The sequence below is a fragment of the Myotis yumanensis genome, unplaced genomic scaffold, assembly GCF_028538775.1.
Source record: "Myotis yumanensis isolate MYYU_CA2020_CCGP unplaced genomic scaffold, mMyoYum1.0.hap1 SCAF_12, whole genome shotgun sequence".
Classification (NCBI taxonomy): domain Eukaryota; kingdom Metazoa; phylum Chordata; class Mammalia; order Chiroptera; family Vespertilionidae; genus Myotis; species Myotis yumanensis.
In genome coordinates this window covers 43,480,295-43,495,927 of record NW_027223763.1, presented here as the reverse complement: position 1 = coordinate 43,495,927, position 15,633 = coordinate 43,480,295, and the positions used below count along the sequence as shown (strand labels likewise).

Genomic DNA, 15,633 nt, shown 5'->3' with positions numbered 1-15,633 from the left:
TACCCCCAAATAAGGTCACATTCTGAGGTACCAGGGGTTAGGACTTCAACATGTAAAATTTTGAGGGGTCACAATACTAACATACCACCATTTTACAGAAGAAGAAATGGGAGCTTAGGGAGTTTAGATGAGCTGCCCGTCACACCGCCTTTAGCCTGAACCATGTGAACGGGCCGTTTTTATAGGTCACAGACAGTCCAATAGAGGCAATGTTTTAGGTTAAACCCAAGAAGTAGCAGAGCTGGGGCTTGTTGAAACACAGGTCTGTCTGACTTCATAGTTGTGCTCTGTCACCCAGTGCTTTCCTGGCTTCTAGCATTTTCTTTGTTTCTGCTATGTTTCCTCCTATTTCCTGGGAAAAGCAATGATGTGGATGGAGATAGGGTACCAAGCCGCCAGCTTGTTAGTTTGAGGCTCTGGAGTTTCTGAGTAAAATACTCTTATATTACAGTTTTCTATCTTACCTGTTTAAGAAGACCATGGGAAATTATGAAACACTTAACATTCATGAAAGAAATGGGCTATATTTTTCGAGATGATGTGCTGTTTTGCTATTAAAATGTTAAAATTCCTGTAAATACACAGGCTGTGTATAGATGCCCTATTCTTAATTTCCTTCTCAAACCAGCCTAAAGGTTCATAAACAATGAGTTAGCCTTACACTTGTATTACAAGTACATTTACTTGGAATTAGTTCAGCGTTCATGGATTTCAAGCCACTTAATTTGTAGTCATAGGGCTTTAGACAAGTGGTTTTGTCACAATAATTCCATGTTTTCCTCTCTAAGTATTTCAAGTAAAAGAGCATTGCTTCAAATACTTGTCTATAAAGACTTTGTCATTTTAGCAATTTCAGCAGATGTTCATCATGAGAAATTGGTCTACCATTTAAATGGAAGAAAAGTAAAAATAAGATGGGTTTATTCTTGCTTTTGAGTGTTCTTGTTATAGTCTTACATGTTTTCCAAACAAAAGTTAGAGTGCATGGCTTACCCATGAAATCAGTAAGACAAGTGCTGGCCACCTGGCCTATCTCTGGAAATCTGAGCTGTCTGGACATTTTCAGTGTAGCACACAGATGAGTAATACTCAGAAGCTAGCTTCTGAAACATAAAATGTTAATTATACTCCTGCTTGTTGAATACAATCCAGAACCCAAGAATTAAACGATGACAAGGGAATTGCAAACCCAGAGCTATCTCTCTATCTTTCACAGCCACATTTCTGTTTTTCTTTTTTAAAAATATGTTTTTATTTGATTTTGAGAGAGAGAGAGAGAGAGAGAGAGAGAGGGTGATGGGAGTGAGAGAGAGAGAGAAAGACAGAGAGAGAGAGAGAGACAGACAGACAGAGAGAGAGAAACTTCAATCGGTTGCTACCTGCACACACTTCAACCAGGGATTGTAACCACAACCTAGGTATGTGCCCTGACCTGGAATCTACCCAGCGACCTTTCGGTGCAGTGGATGACCCTCAACCAACTGAGCCACACCAGCCAGGGCCACACCGTCACATTTCTTAAAAGAATTCTTCCTGCTTATTTTCCTTACCACCACCTACCCTTCTTTCCAACACTTTCTCCTCCGCCTATTCTAGCCAATTCTGGGTCTAACAGGGGTGGGCAAACTTTTTGACTCGAGGGCCACAATGGGTTCTTAAACTGGACCGGAAGGCCGGAACAAAAACATGGATGGAGTGTTTGTGTGAACTAATATAAATTCAAAGTAAACATCATTACATAAAAGGGTACGGTCTTTTTTTTTTTTTAAGTTTTATTCATTTCAAACGGGCCGGATCCGGCCCGCGGGCCGTGGTTTGCCCACGGCTGGCTAGTACCTGGTGTCAGGTACCCTGTGGGCTAGGCCCTGCACTGCTTGGGGACATTTTCATGGTGTCCAGCTCCTCCCTGGCTGGGAGTTGCCGTCTAATTGGCAATCAGCAGTCACAGTGCTGAGCGGCTGCCTGTGTGGGGCCCCTGTGTTGGGGCCCCTGGTGCTGTGGTTGCATGGGAAAGCCTGGGGGCAGCTTATTTTATGATTCCCATGTAACCTGATGAAATTGAGGTAAAGAATTTGCAACTAGCTTCTGGTTGGGAGGGGTGTCATTATTGGAGCCCTGATTTTGGCATTATATCACATTTCCATCAGTTCAGTGGTTGGTGACAGCAGTTTTCAATTCAGCCAAATTTTTGATTTGTGTAGAGATAATCCAGTTGTATAGTGAGATTAGATAAAACATCCTGGACAGGATTTCCTCACCTCATCATAATTATGTTGATATTTGAAATAATTATGGGTTTTTGAAAATGTAATTATTATTATTAACATATTTTTTAAAAAATACATTTTTACTGATTTCAGAGAGGGATAGAAACATCAGTGATGAGAGAATCACTGATTGACTGCCTCCTGCACACCCCCGACTGGGGATCTAGCCTGCAACCTGGGCAGGTGCCCTGACCAGGAATCAAACTGTGACTTCCTGGTTCACAGGTTGATGCTCAACTACTGAGCCACACTAGCTGGGCTATTATTAATATTTGATATTGGTATTATAATTATTGACATTTAAAACAATAAACATAATTATATATAAGATTACTTTTAATTCAGATGTTGTCTGGTTAGTAAAATAACTCTACCAACCCACTTTGAAAGAGGTTTCATAGTATGCTAAAGTTAAATTTGTCTCTTCTGATAATTTTAGCTCAGTAGAATACATATAGTAAGAAAGAGGGATGCTTTCCCAAGAATCAAAACATTTTAGCCACTGGTGGATGGTTCTAGAGGCAGAACTAGATCAAGAAGAGAGAAGATAGGTAAAAATTAAAGTGTCATTGGGAATAATAACTAGGATTGCTTCTGAAAAATAATAGAAAAACACTTTATACAGAATGTAAATCTCAGAGAGCGCTAAATCTCTTGGAAATAAATCTTGATTGGTTTGTTTAAAAACTTAGTTAATAACTTTAGAGACAGGAAAAGCTGAATGCCCCATACATTCCTGAAACTGAATGGGAGATTTCACTCTAGTGTTAATGTCCGTCTCACGTCCCAGGTTAGCAAGGAATTTGATGCACCTTCGGTAAGCCTGACTTGGTTCATGGTGGCTCCCCAGCCTGCTTGCTTCTCTTCAGTGCTCTGGGAGTGGTGGAAATTAGCTTGATGCAGTCTTGCTAAGAATACCACCAGGCAAGCTTTACCAGAGATCACGGGACACAAAGGCTCAGACCAGAGTCAGCTGTCCTGCTCACACCATTTATTCAATTTATTCAACTTGGAAACACACAGCAAGAAGCAAGGGGAAAGAGATGAGACCACATTAACATAACTAGGTTGGGATACAAATAGGGTAAAGGGTCCACACTTGTGGAACCCTGTGCTCACACTGTCCATACGTCCTGTTCTCCCTGCGGTGTCTGCTTTCCTACATGATGTGTGGTCACAAAGAACAGAGTTGAGATTGAACAAGGGTCTCAGTACATGGAAAGTATCTGAAGCCAACTCATGCTTGCTCTATTGGAGGAATGCAGGGCAAGAATGCCTGGCCAGTAGCTGTAGCTCACCAGGTCTGTGTTTTATCTGTGTTTCGGCACAGAATATACTTGAGGCTAGAATTGGACATATTGGGTGTCACCAATGGTGATCAATTTAGGGATGACATAGCTGTCAATCAAGAGGTAATATGAGATGAGCTTTACATATTATTAATATTTTATTAAATAGGAGATACTTATTAACAATAAAAATTCAAAGTTACACAATACTTTATATTATATCTATAATTATATATAAGCTATTTATTAAATTTATTAATATATTTTATGAAATATAATTACTATTTAAGATTTGCTTTGTCCTTCCATCCCCTTCTATTAACAAGTAACTCTTATTTGTTTCATTCTTTTCACCTACATTTAACACAACAGTTATTCTGTTTATCTTTTAATACATCTTACAGTTACTAACTTACTATCGACACTAGACACATCTTATGAATTCTGCCTGAGTCTCACTAGCTACTTGCTTCCTCATTATCACTGCAAAATAAACCTTAGGAGTTTCATCCATCTGGTTTTTCTCCTGTCCTCTATACCAGTTTTTAAAATAACTTTAAATAGAAGAATTTATTTAGCAGATTATAGCACTATATTCATACAAATGGAATATTATGCAGATAAAAAATGATGATATCGCCATGAAAAAATAGGTCAGCAATATTCTTATGTGGAATAACAGGTAGCAGAAGAGCATGTCTGGCATAGCCCAGGTGTAAGAGCTTTCGTATATCTGCATGCTTACCTGGTCAGAGAGGTACCCGGAAGGATGCTCCTCCTGTCACTAACAGTAGTTTGCTCTGGATAGGGACTTTTGTTTGTTTGTTTGTTTTTGGTTAATCCTCACCTGAGGATATTTTTTCCACTAATTTTTAGGGAGAGTGGAAGAGAGAAAAAAAGACAGAGAGAAAGAGAAACATCAATGTGAGAGAAACACATTGATTGGTTGCCTCCTGCATGAGCCCTTATCAGGGCTCAGGCCGGGGAGGAGCCTGCAACTAAGGTACCTGCCCTTGACCAGAATTGAACCTGGAACCCTTTGGTGTGTAGGCCGATGCTCTATCCACTGAGCCAAACCACCTAGGGCTGGATAGTGACATTTTAATTGCATGGTGCTACATTTTTAGGACCTGTATGGTTTGGGTAAATAAACAAGTATCAGTTATATAAAAATGATCGAAATCTAGATTATGTCTGCATACAAACACATATGTAAATAAACATAACAAAAAGAATCGGAGGACTAGACCTTTTCTTTTGTAGACCAAAGACAACATTTTGCAAAGAGAAATTTTTTTTCTGACCTGCAACATGTTTTAGAACCACAACACTGTCCCTTTCGCAGAATTTCCCAAACCTCCCTCACCATGAGACTCACCTGAGGCTGAATGCTAAAAATATCAATTTCCCAGGCCCTTTTCAGACTGACTGAATCAGAATCTCTCGAGACAGGTCTTGGATGCGTCAGGAGATTCTTATCATCAGAGGCATTTCGGACTCTGTGCTATAGGAACAGAAATGTTAGCGGCCACATTTTCCATTTTTATTGAATGCCTCCTGGAAGCGCCCAGGCCAGGCCAGTTGCCTTTGTTTTAAGAGGCTGTGCTAATTTGCATGGCTGCCCTGGAAAACTCTCTGTTTGCAGCCTTTTTCTAAGGCCCCTTTCAGGTCTGAGACTTCTTTGAAAATGTAGGAGGCTCTTCAACAACTTTAATCTGTGTCCATCAGGGATACTGCATTCTTAGGGTTAGACGATTCTAGTGATAATTTTTTTTAAGCAATTCAGGTGTTGCCAGAGGCCCTCTGGTTTCCCTGGAAGCCCTGTGTGCCTCATACAGACAGTCCCCTGAGCCTCTCTCACCTCAGATGCCCTCCCTCGCCTGTGACATGCGGGCCTTTTTACTGAGTGAAAAGGCTAACTTACTGATGTGTTTTTTAACAGGTACTTACTTAGGGAGGGGGAGCTCTGAAATCCACTTAGACACTAGAAATACATTTGAATCAAAGGTTCTAATTTACTAGCTTATGGGCTGGAGCCAGATGGCACTGGTGGCACTTACCTTTTTCCTGTTGGGATGGGAAGGGGCTTTGGATCTGACAGACTCCAGCTGGGATTCTCACCCACCACCTGCGCAGAGATGATCTCTCTGCTTTTCCTCTCTGCAGCGCAGTTTCCTCATCTCTAAAGGGGGCAGTAATGGCAAGGATGCAGGGACGCTGTGAGGATTTACATCGAATGAGCTAAACGAGTGTTTGGCCCAGCCAGCCGGCATGGCTCAGTGGTTGAGCATCGACCTATGAACTAGGAGGTCATGGTTCGATTCCAGATCAGGGCACATGCCTGGATTGTGGGCTCAGTTCCTGGTGGGGGGCGTGTAGGAGGTAGCTGATCAATGATTCTCATCATTGATGTTTCTATCTCTCTCCCCCACTTCATCTCTGAAATCAATAAACGTATGTTTTATTTTTTTTATTTTTTTATTTTTTATTTTAATAATTTTTATTTCTTAAAGTATTACAAAGAGTATTACATATGTCTCCTTTTTCCCCCCCCTTGACATTCCCCCGGCCCCTACCCCCCGCCCCCCCCCCCCCCCCCCCGCCCCGTGTCTTGTGTCCATTGGTTAATCTTACATGCATGCATATAAGTCCTGCAGTTGGTCTCTTAATCCCCCCCCCCCCCAACCCTCCCCAGGCTTCCCACTGTAGTTTAACATTCTGTTCAATGTTGCTCTGCTTCTGTATCTACCCCTGTTCATCAGTCCATACTGGTCCCCTTTATTTGTCCCAACCTCACTGGAGTAGTCTCAACCTCACCATGGCCGTCTGAGCCTCACCAGGGCCGTTTCAACCTCACCGGGGCCGTCCCTACCTCACGGGGGCCGTTTCAACCTCACCGGGGTCGTCCCTACCACACCGGGGCCGTTTCAACCTGACCGGGGTTGTCCCTACCACACGGGGGCCGTTTCGACCTGACTGGGGTCGTCCCTACCTCACGGGGGCCGTTTCAACCTCACCGGGGTCGTCCCTACCTCACGGGGGCCGTTTCAACCTGACCGGGGTTGTCCCTACCACACCGGGGCCGTTTCGACCTGACCGGGGTCGTCCCTACCTCACAGGGGCCGTTTCAACCTGACCGGGGTTGTCCCTACCACACCGGGGCTGTTTCAACCTGACCGGGGTTGTCCCTACCACACCGGGGCCGAATAAACGTATGTTTTAAAAAAAGAGTGTTTGGAAGCTTTTGGCACATAATATTCATTTACCAGTAATTGATCATTGTCTATCAGCATTTTATTTCTTCACGGAGAGTTAAGAAGTGGCATCTGTCCCTGGAAGAGTATGGGTTTCATATACCTGCAACGTACTGTAAACAGGAGAATAATAGTAGAAGCCAAGGAAACACGAGCACAGTGCTCTGAGGACCCAGGGCAGCCGGCAGGAGGGGAGGAGCCCTGCTCTGTGCGGAGCTCTCACCCTAGCAGGGCCTGTCTAGCCAGACTGTGCTCCAGAAGGTGCTTCTAGGTTGGATCTCCAGGCTTAGAATTGAATCGTGCTCTGCCTTAGCCCTGGCTAAGCTGACCTTGACCTCTGCCTGCCATGCTGAGCACTCCCAGACCAGCCTCATAAGTCCCGTCAGAGTCTGCACATGGGCAGCCTGGTACCAGGAGGCCAGCCCAGACAACAATCTCCTTCCAACCAGAACTCCCCACACCAGTCCAGGGCTCATAATTTATCGAGCTCACTGCTGACTCTGAATTGCACAGCTAATTTTTTTTCCCCAACTTTGTGGCCAGCTAAACCCACCCTATGCCCAGAAACACCATGGGGAGGATGCTGGGTCTTTGTGCCACGAGTAGGGAGAGGGTGAATGGAAGGCACCATCCATTGAGAACCTTCTCTCCCTGCAAGTCTGACTGCTTTGTTTTCATCACTTTTGCACTTGCTCTACCATCTTTTCATTATAGTGATAATAGCAGCCATGCAATGTGCTACCACCAGTAATAATAATAATAATAATAATGATGATGATGATGATGAAGTTAAAAAGGGAGAGCTGTGGATAACAGGCTCATTTCATTGTTTGGGGTACTCTCCCTTTCTGCTGTCATCCTCTGCAGGCTTCTCTTACCTTAAGCAGACCACCCACTGCCCCCATCTTTTCATACCTTTGCACTGTTAATGTAAGAAACATTCAAACCTGTGAAGAAAATTTGTGCTTTTATTTGAGCCAAACTGTTGACAAATGCCGGAAGCAGAATCTCAAAGGATTGAGATAGTGCTCCAGAGAATGGCAGTTTTTCACCTTGTTTTATACATTAGAATCGAAAGAGGAGGTGTCAGTGGGTTACATGAAATCATTGGTGACAGATGATTAGGGAGGCGGGAGAAAGCAAAGGGCGGGGAAGAGAAGCCCCTGGGATGGGGTAAAAAGTCAAATGATAAGACACATACTTCTTTTACTTAGGTGGATGCAGGATAGTTAACAGTCAACAATGAACTCAATAACAATGAGGAGATTTGAGGTCTCCACAGAGCAGTGCCTGTGCTTTGAGAGGTCCGGCAAAAAGGACAATTACTTCGACATTCCAGTGACATGTTATTGTAGATGCAACAAGACCAATAGATAGGCTAGGTTTAAGGTAAAGATTGACTTTGGTCAGGGAAGATACTGGCCTAGGGCATGACTACCCACCATAAACTACATTTTAGTTTAAAAAAATTTAATTTCAGACCATCCTTTGTGGTTACTTTAGGTCTCTTGAGTTTGCAAGGCTGCCATGCAGGCCTTCCCTGAGCTAGTCAGGTTAGCGTGTGGCCCCTTTTTGTCCACAGCTCTATGCTCTCAAACATTTGTTTCACAGTCAGCAAAATACTCAGCTGGCCTCCACCTCTTTGCTTTAACTTAAACTTGGCTCTCTCTGGGGTGCATGGCTTTCTGGTAGCCACCTCAAGGGGGTGCTTCCTACTTCAGATGAAAAGAGAAATCTAAGGAGGAGCTGGCTCTGCAGTTCAGGCAGAGAAGCTTGAACAAGGGCTCTGGAGCAGGAGTGGGCTTGGTAAGGTCTCAAAAGCAGCAGCCACAAGGGAAGGCCAGTGTGGCTCCAGGAAGTAAGCTTGGGAGAGTGGAGAAGGGAGCAGGGTCAACTCATCCTAGAAGGTAGGCTTTAGAGGCAGTCTTAGCACAGGCTGCTGTAACAAAATACCACAGCCTGGGTGGTCTCTTCATTCCTTGATACTTTTCTTATTTATTCCCTTTATTTGGAAAGCTCTCCCCCCTCTTTTTGTCTTGCAAACTCATTCCTGCCCATCCTTTGGAATATGTAAGTAACCCCATCTCTGGAAAGCCTTCTCTAATCCCCATCCCCTTAGTCTGGGTGAGGAACCTCTTCTGAAAGCTCTCACACCACCCTGAGTCTGCCAGGAATCTCAGAATTTACACAGGTCCTCCCTCCCTCCCTTCCTTCCTTCTTCCTTCCTTTTCTTATTATTTACTGATTGCTACAATAGACTGAGCTTCCATAGGTAAGAGCCTAATAAGTCTTTTATCAGGAGGGTCTGGCTTCATAGAAGGTGTTAAATAATTTCTTGTTGGAAATTATTTAACATATGGAAAATCTCTATATATAAAAAGCCAGCGACTGGAACGCCATAACAACCGGAACACCATAATGACTGGAACAACCGGTTGCTATGACGCCAATGGCAGGCAGCTAACCGGCCCAATCAGGGGTGGGGCTGGCCAACCTCCCTGGGCCCCTCCTCCCAGCTAGCCCCACCCCTGATCGCCTCCCCCATCCCCCCCCCCAATAGGGGGTTCCTGGTCTGCCAACCTCCTGCAACCCCTTCCCCCGGCCGGCCCCGCCCCCGATGGGCACCCCCTCCCCTATTGGCCCGCGGCCCCTCCCCCAGGTTGGCCCTGCCCTGATCAGCCCTCCACACACCAATTGGGGCAGGGCTGGAGGGACCCCACCCATGCACAAATTTGTACACTGGACCTCTAGTATAGACTATAAATTACTTCTCCAAAGATTTACATTGATTTTTTACTGCTGCTAGCAATGCTACTCTATCGATTGAATCATGTGTTTTCAACCATTATCTGAATCAGAACTATTTATTGTGCCAGAATATTGGTCTTTCTACTATATGAGTATTTCATCATGTGGAGCAGTGTAGTCCATTAGGACTCTCTGAGATCACAGGAATATTCTGTATCTACGCTGTCATGTATTGTAGCCCTCAGCTACTACGAGCACTGGAAATGTGACTAGTTTGATTCAGAAACAGAATTTTTCACTTCCTTTAATTTTAGTTAATTTAAAAATAACTAAATAACTAAATTTTTAATATTAAAAATCCACATGTTTCAAGTGGTTATCATTTTGGACAGCATAACTCTAGAGAGAGAAAAGGAATAATGGGGCAGATGTAATTGCCACATTCTGGATTCCTTTCTTCCTTTCTAAATGCTGGTGGTGTAAGCTCATCACTAAGGTGTGGCCGGTTCACAAAGGCTGGCATTGTTATTATTAGTCAGCACCACCTAATTTGGGAAACATTTTTTAAGTGGTGCTCAGGTCGGGAGAGTAACACCTTACATCAGGAATAGAACCGAAACCTCCAATTCTGAGGACCTGAAGGGAACTGGGCAATGTTACTCCCTGTGCTTCTTATTCAGAGGCAAGCACTTAGCGACTGCGAAGGAGGCCAGGAGCCTGACACTTTCCGAGAGGCATCTGCCGGACTTGTTTTTCCACGGGAACTGCCAAACTTGTTTTCATTAGGCAGGAAGTGAAGCAACTTTTCAGGGAACGAGCCCAACGTGTGTGTCCTATCAGACCTTTTACCTTTTACCTTCTACTTGTGAGTCTAGGTGGAGTTTTGCTTTTCAATGTAAGAGAAGAGCAGGGTGGGCTGCAGCTTTTTTCTCTTACAAGGTGGTTTCCTTGGATTTCAAATCCAAAGTCATATTTGTAATCATTGTGCTGTTTTGATTCTCCACATAATTTGTATGCCCTTAAAGGAAGGAAGCTTTTTACCTCGCACAATTCTTTGTCCATAGAGTTCTCTAATACGAGTAAATGTACTGAGTTGAACTAGATGAATCTTGCCATTAAGTATATGTGACCTGCTGGTAGGAAGCCTTCTACAAGCTGATATGATGGGAGGGAGTTTTTCTCTTTGTTTGGAGTTGTTGGAAACGTGTCAAAGAGATAACCTCAAAAGTCATGTTTTATTTAACACCAACATCTTATACCCCTGGAATTCGGGTAATCAGTTGTGGAGCAGAGAAAGGTGTTAGCTGGCCAGGCAGGCCTCTAGGCTGGACAGAAAACTTTGGAGTTTCCCCGGCTCTTCCTATCGGAAGAGAGTTAAAGAGGCTCAGCAAACCTCTCCAAAAAGTGTTCGTGCTGGATGCGCACGCGATCGCAAGGTTAGCAGGCCAGCCCCCAGCTCACAGCGCAGCACTACTCGCAACTCACAGTGCTTCCCGGGCGCGCGCTGCTTGGAGCGAGACCTGCTGGCCCCAGTGTGCGCCGCGGAGCGAACCATCGGGCCGGCCGGGGGAGGTGCTGGTGCGGCCGTGGGGGCGGCGGGACGCTACGGCCACGGGATCCCCTTGCTGCTGCCGCCGACTCCGGCTCCCAGCCGGGAGTCGCGCGTGACTCATCCTGCTGCGGGGGCCTCGAGGGCGGGGCGCCCGTGAGTCCTCCCCTCCGGTCGTGCAGGGGGTGGTAGCGGCCCATTTGAGAGTTTCCCGGGCCTCTGGGCCAACACAGAGGCGCTGCGCTCGGGCGGGGGGCGGACCTACGCCGGCGCTGCGGGAGGAGGGACAAAGGGGTGGGTCCCCGCTGGCCCGCACCCAGGCCACAAGTCGGAGGACTGACCCACGGCGCGGAGAAGGAGGAGGAGCGGGGCCCACGCGGGACCCGCGCCCGAGATGCTGGTGCGAGGAGATCGCGGGTTTCCACCCCGGAGGGAGCTGTCATGTTGGCACCATGTAAGTGCCCTCTTGCGCTCATTGGTGGGGAGAAGGGTCGCCGAGGGTGAACCTGGGAGCGCAGAGTGGGCTTCCCAGATGTGCTGTGGGGAGCTGGGATTCTCTCCCCGCTGGGGAGGGCTGAGGGCAGGGGCTAGGCTGGGGGCCTCCGGGGCTCCTGGGTTCTCTTCTCGGGTTTCAGATGAAGTCACAGAGTAGGGGAGACTGTCTTGAACTCTGTCTGGGATCCCTGCTACCTTGGAGGCATCTCTGGAGCCGGTCTGTCACCTGCTGTGTGGCTTTGTGCTTTCCCTCTCTGTTTCAAACTCCACTCTGTGCTTGACCAAAGTTACTGGTGCTTGTGTGCTTGAGGCAGACTGACAACTCCGTAGAAACCAGGCTCTTCATTTCTCCCTTGGAATCAGCTTGTTCTCGGCGGGGAATGGAGATGGAGCTTCAGAAGAAACCACAACAAGGGAGCGCTGAATGCTTTCTACTCTGGCATTATCTCACCTGTCATTAGTTCCTTCTCTTTTATGTCTTCATTTGTCAGGTTTCCGCTCTTACACAGTAGCTGAAGTTATAAATAATCAGGGTTTTGACTGCCGGGTTTTGACAGTGAATACTCCAGAGCTTAGTAATGGAATACGCCTCCCACCTCTATTTTAGCCTCAGTTCTCGGGCAGCGCGGCTTCCCTGGCAGCTGTGTGCCCTGAGTAATGGCTGTGGTTTCCCTGCAGTTCCCAGCAGATTCTTACCATCCTGGAAACTGCCCTCCCACCACACACTCTCTTTCCTCCGCCCAGGGAACCCCAGCAGAGAGGGAAAGAGGCCCTCTTCAGGTCTGTCCGTGGTCACTCTGGGAGAACAGGGCCCTCTTTGTCAGGACCCCTCCGAGAGGAGATGCACACACCTGGGAAGGAGATGTTTTAAGTGAGAAGTTAGTAGGAGTGATTGCATTTGTAGCAAAGTGCCACGGGAATGAAGTTTGTTTATTCAATACCTTTTCACAAACCACTTTGCTTCGGTGTGGGGAATACAAATGATAAGAGGGCACCTCTACCACATTCTTGTCGGGGCAGCATGCAAATAACTCAGACTGATGGGTTCCAGTGAGAAATACGGACCTGGTGCTTCAGCTTTCCTTTTGGGGAAGCTGAGGGGTGGGTGTTTCCTAAGGCGGCAGTGGCTTTGGATGTGTTTCTTGAGCTTTGCCAGAGCGGCTGCCAGACATTGATGAAGGGGAATTTTCTTCTCTGAAATACTGCCTGTAACTTTTTTTTCCAGGACGGGGCAGCTAATCACGTAGTGAGCACCTCCTGTGCTCACCACCGCGCGTGGTTTCTGGATGAGCCACACTCAAATTCTGCCTCGAAGTGTCTCTGCTAGACCTGAAAATTGAGCACTGTGTTTCTGCAACGCACGTTGCTGGGGTACCTGAGGCTGGGGCAGGGAGTGTGCAGCACAGAGAGATGTCCTGTGTGCGCTCCCTTCAGGGATTCTGGCTGGGAAGAAAGGGTGGCATTTGAACAGATACCTTACAACGTAAACCAGTACGTATAGGAAGATGGGGCGAATAGGGTTGAGTGAGGACTGGATGAAATAATGTAGGGGGCCTGGCATGTAGTGGGTGCTGCGTAAATGGCAGCTAGTAATAGGAACCATGAAGAACTCCCACTATGTAAGTGTTGGTTCCAAGGCTGAGAAGGGATGTGGGATCTAGAAGTATAGACAGGAGGTTCCTGGTGGGTGTCTAGCGAAAAGAGGAAGCGTTGGTTACACTCTCTTGAAAGGCCTTGAATGCCAGTAAGAGAACTTTAAGGGGGGTTGGGTGAGGGGATTGGAGGAGAAGTGATAGAAATCCCTGTTGTGTTAATGACTTGACTGTTTATACACAGAAGTGAACCAAGTTCCCAGTAAATACTCCACCCCAGTCCCTACACAGGGAAATATTACTATTTTTGAGGCACGCATATGCTTAAGACCAATGCATTTTTTATATCACCCCCTGGGAATACCATTTGCTAGGACTTCTCCCTACATTTGTTTAACTTTTGATTTAGTTTTTTGTACATTGACAAAAGGTCACAGGCCAACCATTTATCTTCTGCAGAAGTGCCTGGGAATGCAAGGGAGGTGATAACATTCCTACAGTGACTTTTGAATTTGCAAGGTTTTCTCTCCTGAAGGTTTTTTTGTTGTGGTGATGGTGGTGGTTTTTTTTTTTTTTTTTTTTTTTTTTTAGGAGGCTGATACGTTCTTGAAATTGTAGTTTAAAAAGTCATGCAGATTTGGTTTGGGAGTGGCATGAAGTGTAGGCGTGCCTGGGGTGGGGTGAAGAGGTAGGAAGGGTTAGTAATCACTGCTGAAACTTTCAACATACTTCTAACAAGAATGTGAGCCATCTGGGAATTATTTTTTTGCCTAATCCCTGAAACAAATCCCAGTAACGAGTTGTGGCTTCAGATTAAATTGTCTAGGTTGGGAGCTTACTTCCTATAACATGCCTCATTGATGAATTAGACCCTAAGCAATTATCAGGGGGCTGAAATTTGCTGGCCAGGATGGCCTTGGGCCAGCCAGCCTTGGTGTTGAGAGGCATTTTTCCTGGACAATTGGGTGAGTGGGGCAAAACGATTATCTCAGGTGTTTTACTGAGTAAGTTTCTTGATCCTCAATCCAAGGGTATATAAGGCTCAGAAACAAAGACCCAGGTCAGAATTAACACCTATTTATGAGTTAAGAACTTCAGTGTTTATGTGACCTTTTTTAAGATTAAAAAAGAAATCATCCCTAAAGCTACTTCGGACCTACTTCACCCCCACAAGAATTTTTGTCATGACCCTTCTTATTGGACGCCTAAATAGCTAGCAAATTTGTGAGGGTCTGCATCTCACACCTGTCAGAATGGCTATCATCAACAAATCAAACGACAAGTGCTGGAGAGGATGTGGAGAAAAAGGAACACTCGTGCACTGCTGGTGGGAATGCAGACTGGTGCAACCACTATGGAAGACAGTATGGAGTTTCCTCAAAAAGTTAAAAATGGAACTCCCATTTGACCCAGTGATCCCACTGCTAGGAATATATCCCAAGAAAACAGAAACATCAATCAGAAAGGATGTATGCACCCATATGTTCATAGCAGCACAATTCACCATAGCTAATATCTGGAAACAGCCTAAGTGCCCATCAGCAGATGAATGGATTAGAAAACTGTGGTACATCTACACGATGGAATACTATGCTGCTGTAAAAAAGAGGGAGTTCTTACCATTTGCAACAGCATGGATGGAACTGGAGAGCATTATGCTAAGTGAAATAAGCCAGTCAATGAAAGAAAAATACCACATGATCTCACTCATTTATGGATAATAAAGACCATTATAAATTGATGAGCAAAAATAGATACAGAGGCAGAGCAGCATCGAACAGACTGTCAAACTACAGCGGGAAGGCCAGGGAGGGTTGGGGGGCAGGAGGGGAGGGTAAGAGATCAACCGAAGGACTTGTATGCATGCATATAAGCATAACCAATGGACATAAGACACTGGGGGGTAAGGGAGTCCGGGGGAATGTCAAGGGGAGAAAAAAAAAGGAGACCTATGTAATCTATGTAATACTCTTTGTAATACTTTAAGCAATAAAAAAAAAAAGTCCCAAAAAAATTTTGTGAGGGTCTGGGGTGGTATTTCCATTAAACATTTTTTTAAAAGGCCGTGAAACAGCAATGGGAAAAGTTACCAGGTACTCACTCCCAACATCCAGCGTTGATGGTAGCTGGGTCCAGGCTGGAAGGTTACCGAGGGAAGCAGTGATGAAGCTTGTACACTGCCCATGTTATATTGCAGGAGAGGCGGAGTTCTGAGTTGGAAAGTGCCTGCTCCCACTTTCTTAACTTGATTAGGAAATGCGCTTCTCAGAATAGCACGTGGTGACTGACTGCTGAACTTGGCGATTGACTACTGGAGCCCCACAGGCCTGCAGAGGCCTTCCAGCGAAGGTGCCGGTGTCATTTTGGGTTTCAAACGATTGGCGCCTCCATCATCCAGCCAGGCATTGCACCCAAAGCTTCATCAGCCTCGATAACCTG

At 45.7% G+C, this 15,633-nt stretch overlaps 1 protein-coding gene across 3 annotated transcripts in view; it reads left to right on the top strand.

The window, feature by feature from the left end:
• TJP2 (tight junction protein 2) overlaps positions 1-15,633 on the top strand; it is a 112,806-nt gene that overhangs the window by 32,109 nt on the left and 65,064 nt on the right. Inside the window, exon 1 of one of the 3 annotated variants that reach the window (XM_070431537.1) lies at positions 11,415-11,561. The exons of the other annotated variants lie outside the window; for them this stretch is intronic. Within the exon in view, the coding sequence (XP_070287638.1) occupies positions 11,502-11,561 (60 nt within the window). The 5' untranslated portion in view covers positions 11,415-11,501. Of the gene's footprint in view, positions 1-11,414; positions 11,562-15,633 lie in introns of those variants that run through there. 3 annotated transcript variants of the gene reach the window in all.